Source organism: Phacochoerus africanus, chromosome 2 (assembly GCF_016906955.1).
Source record: "Phacochoerus africanus isolate WHEZ1 chromosome 2, ROS_Pafr_v1, whole genome shotgun sequence".
NCBI lineage: Eukaryota > Metazoa > Chordata > Mammalia > Artiodactyla > Suidae > Phacochoerus > Phacochoerus africanus.
In genome coordinates this window covers 218,051,255-218,056,853 of record NC_062545.1, presented here as the reverse complement: position 1 = coordinate 218,056,853, position 5,599 = coordinate 218,051,255, and the positions used below count along the sequence as shown (strand labels likewise).

Here is a 5,599-nt window from a genome sequence, read left to right as displayed (position 1 = left end):
AGAGAGAAGGCAGGATTGATATTAGAGTGGATGCAGTGCAGTGATCCTGGTCCTCCTGGCCATGGCAGCTGAGCCTGAAGCCCCAGAGAACCTGGTAGCAGCAGCAGAGGGGGTGCACAAAACTCTGGCCTCCCAATTGCAGCAGCACACACAGCCACAAGGAACTGGGCAGCAGTAGCATCAGGGCCCACAATCTCAGTCCCCTGAGCCAGGGAGGCACCCAAGACTCTAGTCCCCCGCCCATAGAGGCAGCACTCATGATAATCACCTGCAAGATACAGGTGACCCCAGGGACACAAACAGTGATGATGAAGGCACTGGTGGCACTTCTGGCAGAGGTGGCAGAGGGTGCAAAGTGCTGATTCTCAAATATAGCCAGAGGCAGATCAGATAAGAAAAACCTAAAAAATTGTACTTTAGTACCACCTACTAAAAAACAAAAGGAAGGCCATGAATTACCAACCTGTTAAGCAATTAAAATTTAAGTAGACAAAGCTCTGCCTAAATAAGACAGCTATTCACTACTTCAAATTCACCAGCGTAGGAATAAGTCATCAAACACCATGAAAAACTAAAGTGAAACAACATCAGAAAAGAAAATGACAATTCTCTAGAAACCAAACTTAAAGTCTTGAAAGACTGTGATACGACTGATATGGAATTTGAAATAGCTGTCATGAAGAAACTCAGTGAGCTAAAAGAAAACTCAGAAAGGCAGTTCAGTGGGCTCAGGAAAAAAATTAATGAATGGAAGGAATACTTTACCAAATAGACTGAGATTCTGAAAAAATTCTTTAGCTGAACAACTCAATAAATGAGATGAAGAATGAATTAGAACTGAGATTTTTAAATTAGAAAAATTACTTATTTCTGCTCCTTTCATACATCTTACTGTTTAGGAAACAGTCTTACAGATATATCTGAAATCATGTACTGTAACACAATCTGTTTAAAGGCAAAGCACCACAGGTAAAGATGATTAGCAGTCCAGAGTAGTCAGCTTATGGGATCTCACTTTTTGATTTTACATTGATTTCTGAAGGTCAGAAATGTCACCTCCAAAAAAATGTTAAGGGGGTTGCAAAAAATAATCACTTTACTCAACATGAAACTTGCAGAAATGAAATAATTTTCTTTAAGAAGTGATAAAATGAAGAAGGAAATGCTACTTAACATCATCAGTACATCAGTGTAGGCCAGCAGAAAAAATACTGATAAGCCTGTCCCTTTGGTAACAAGAAGACATTCTAGCCCAAGCTTAATACGCTTCCTACACTTTCACTAGATGTTTCTTTTATGCAGATTTTCCTCCTTTTCCATATTTCATATCAGGGGATTGATGCAGCCTTTAAAACTTCAATAACAGGAGCAAATTTAGTATCCACTGATTTCTTCTCAAAAGGCACTCCATCCCACGATAGCCCTTCAGTTTCATTCTCATGATACTCTAGCCATGAAAAAACTCAATAGGATACAGACAAATCCAATGAAGAGAAGAAATCTATTGAGTTTTGGAATGTTTGATGCATTGGATTGGTATAGGATTCTGAAGCCTAAAACTCCTACTGTAAACAGGAAGCTGGATGCTAATTCTTCCTTTATATATTGTCCACTTATTCTATAGGCCAAGAAAGCTACTAGTCTTTTATGCCCATGTTCACCAGTCATAGAGCTGACACTTGGAGGTTCAACAATAACATTATAAGTTATCCCTCCAGTGATGAGGAAATAAGACACCACCACCAGAACATACACCATCATGGCTGATGGCATGTGCACCCAGGGTGGCTTCTTCAGCTTCAGGTTGGGGCATTCAAGCACTAAGAATGTGACTCAGTACAAAGTCTCCACATTGGTGGCAGCAAGCAACTCTCTGCCTCAAGTCCCACATGCGACAAGGAAAAAGGCAAGTTGAAAGAAAGAAAGAAAGAAAGAAAGAAAGAAAGAAAGAAAGAAAGAAAGAAAGAAAGAAAGAAAGAAAGAAAGAAAGAAAGAAAGAAAGAAAGAAAGAAAGAAAGGAAGAAAATATAAGGAGTTCCCATTGTGGCTCAGCAATAACAAATCCAACTAGTATCCATGAGGATGTGGGTTTGATCCTTGGCCCTGCTCAGTGGGTTAAGGATCTGGCATTGCCATGAGCTGAGGTGTAGGTCGCAGATGTGGCTTGGATCTGGCATTGCTGCGGCTGTGGTGTGCTGCAGCTACAATTCAATCCTCAGCCTGGAATTTCCACATGCTGCTGTGCAGCCTTAAAAAGCTAAAAACAAAAACAAAAACAAAAACAAAAAAAAACCTGAAAGACAAGAAACTCTATGAGAACTACCTGACTTCATTAAAAAATGTGATATAAGGATAATGGGTATTACAGAAGAAGAGAGCGAGAAGGAAGCAGATAGCTTATTTAAACAAATAATAATAGCTTAGAACTTCCCAAACCTGGGGAAGGAAATGGATATACAAGTACCTGAAAATAGGAGTAGGTCTAATTACCAAAACAGAAAAAAAGACTTTCTCTAAGACATACTATATTAAAACTGTCAAAAGTCAATGATAATGGTAACCAAAAATCAATAATAGATGTACACACAAAAAAGAGAAAGGAATCCAAATACAACGCTAAAGATAGTCATTGAATCACAAGAGAATGAAAGGTGAAAGGAAGAAAAAAAGGCCTAAAAAAGCAAATCTAAAACAATTAACAAAGTAGCAATAAGAACATACATATTGATGATTACTGTAAATATAAACAGATTAAATACTCCAACCAAAAGACATACACTGGCTGAAGGGATACAAAAACAAGACCCATATATATGCTGTCTACAAGAGACCCATTTCAGATCTAGAAACACAGCAGACTGAAAGTAAGGGAATGGAAAAAGGTATTTCACACAAATGGAAATCAAAAGAAAGCTGGAGTAGCAATACTTATGTAAAAAATAGACTTTAAAATAAAGAATGTTACAAGAGACAAAGAAGGACATTACATAAGGATCAAGATATCAATCCAAGATGATTATAACAACTGTAAATACATATTCACCCAACATGAGAGCACCTCAATGTATAAGGCAAATGATATCAGACATAAAAAGAAAAATTGACAGTAACCCAATAATAGTGGAGGACTTTAAAATCCCACTTATGGAAACTTCAGAAAGTCAATAAGGAAACAGAGGCCATAAATGACACATTAGATTAGATGGTCTTAGTTGATATTTATAGAACATTCTATTTGAAAGCAGCAGAATACACTTTCTTCTCAAGTGCACATGGAATATTCTCTAGAATAAATTACAAAGCAAGCCTCAGCAAATTTTTAAAAATTGAAAATAGATGATTAATGAGAATCTGCTATATAGCACAGGAGAATCTACTCAATAGTTTGTGATAACCATGGGGAAAAGAGAATGGATATATTTATATGTATGACTGATTCACTTTGCTGTACCCTTGAAACTAATACAACATTGTATGTCAACTACACTCCAATAAAATTAAATTAAAAATTGAAATTTTATCAAGCATCTTCTCTGACCACAATGCTATGAGGTTAGAAATAAAGTACAAGAAAAAAACTGCAAAATACCCCCACAAACACATGGAGGCTAAATAATATCCTACTAACCAATAAATAGATAACCGAGGAAATCAAAAAATACCTAGAGACAGATGAAAATGAGAAAATGATTATCCAAAAAGGATGCAGCAAAAGCAGTTCTAAGAGGGAAGTTCACAGCAATCCAAGTTTCCCTCAGGAAACAAGAAATACCTCAAATTGAACAATCTAACATTACACCTAAAGCAACTAGAGAAAGAAAAACAAAACAAAACCCAAAGTTAGTAGAAGAAATCATAAATATCAGAGCAGAAATAAATGAAATAGAAGCAAAGAAAACAATAGAAAAGATCAATAAAACTAAAAGTTGATTCTTTGAAAAAATAAACAAAATTGATAAATGTTAAACTCATACAGTGCTGTATGCCAATTATATGTCAATAAAACTGGGGGGGAAAGACATTATTGAAAGAAATTAAAGATACAAAGAAATGGAAAGGCATTCCATGCTCATAGATTGAAAAGAATTACCATTTTTAAAATGACCATATTAGCTAAAGCAATCCACAGACTCAATGGGATTCCTATTAAAATCCTAAGGAATTTTTCATTGAAATAGAACAAAAAAAATTCTAAAATTTGTATGGAATCACAAAAGACCCTGTACAGCCAAAGCAATCCCAAGAAAAAAAGAATAAAGCTGGAAGTATCACACTCCTTGATTTCAAACTATACTACAAAGCTATAGTAATCAAAACTACATGACATTGATACAAAAACAGATACACAGATCAATGGAATAAAACTGAAAGTCCAGAAATAAACCCACACATATATGGACAACTAAATTATGACAAAAGGAGTCAAAATCACACAACAAGAAGGAGTAGCCTCTTTAAAAAGTGGTGTTGGAAAATCTAGAAAGACATATGGAAAAGAATGAAACTAGGCCACCATCTTACATACCATACATAAAAATTAACTCAAAATAAATTAAAAAGTTGAATACATGAAACCATAAAACTTGTGGAAGAAAACATAGGCAGTACTCTCTTTGAAATGGATCTTACCAATGTCTTTTTGGATATATCTCCTCAGGCAAGGGAAATAAAAGTAAAAACAGACAAATGGAACTACATCAAACTAAAAAGCTTCTGTACAGCAAAGAAAACCATCAACATAATGAAAAGGTAGCCTACTAAATGTGAGAAGATACTTGTAAAACACATATCCTACAAGGGGTTAATATCCAAGATATATTTTTAAAAATTCATACAACTCAACAAGAAAAAAAACCCAATCCAGAAATAGATAAAGAATCTAAATAGGTTATTTTTCCAAAGAAGACATACATATGGTCAATAGGCATATGAAAAGATATTCAACATCACTAATTATCATGAAAATGCAAATCAAAATGACAGTGAAATATCACCTCATGCCTGTCAGAATCTCCATTACCAAAAAGACAAGAAATGACATGTTAGAGAGGATGTGGAGAAAAGGGAACCCTCATTAGTGAAATTAGTCCGACAGAGAAAGAAAAATACTGTGTATCACTTATATGTAGAATCTAAAAAATAAAACAAACTAGTGAATATAACAAAAAATAAATAAATAGACTCACAGATAAAGAGAACAAACTAGTGGTTACCAGTGTGGAGATGGAAGGGGAAGGGGCAAAATAGGAGTAGGTATTAAGAGGTACAAACTACTACATATAAAATAAATGTTACAAGCATATATTGTATAGCACAGAGAATATAGTCAATATCTTATAACTTTAAATGGAGTATAACCTTTAAAGACATAAATCACTATGTTGGAGTTCCTGTCATGGCTCAGTGGTTAATGAATCTGACTAAGAATCATGAGGATGTGGGTTTGATCCCTGGCCTTGCTCAGTGGGTTAAAGATCTGGCATTGCAGTGAGCTGTGGTGTAGGTCGCAGATGCAACTTGGATCCCACGTTGCTGTGGCTCTGGTGTAGGCCAGCAGCTACAGCTCCAATTAGACCCCTAGGCTGGGAACCCCCATACA

General features: G+C 35.6%; 1 protein-coding gene across 1 annotated transcript; it reads right to left on the bottom strand.

Moving 5' to 3' along the window:
- Positions 1–1,437: 1,437 nt before the first annotated feature.
- LOC125121277 (oligosaccharyltransferase complex subunit OSTC-like) lies at positions 1,438–1,773 on the bottom strand. Its single transcript, XM_047769542.1, has one exon. It carries the CDS (start codon positions 1,771–1,773, stop codon positions 1,438–1,440), a length of 336 nt encoding a protein of 111 aa, XP_047625498.1.
- Positions 1,774–5,599: the final 3,826 nt, after the last annotated feature.

What these genes read in the sequence shown, in the direction of transcription:
- LOC125121277 (XM_047769542.1), bottom strand. Translation starts at nt 1,773, where the DNA reads ATGCCATCAGCCATGATGGTGTATGTTCTGGTGGTGGTGTCTTATTTC.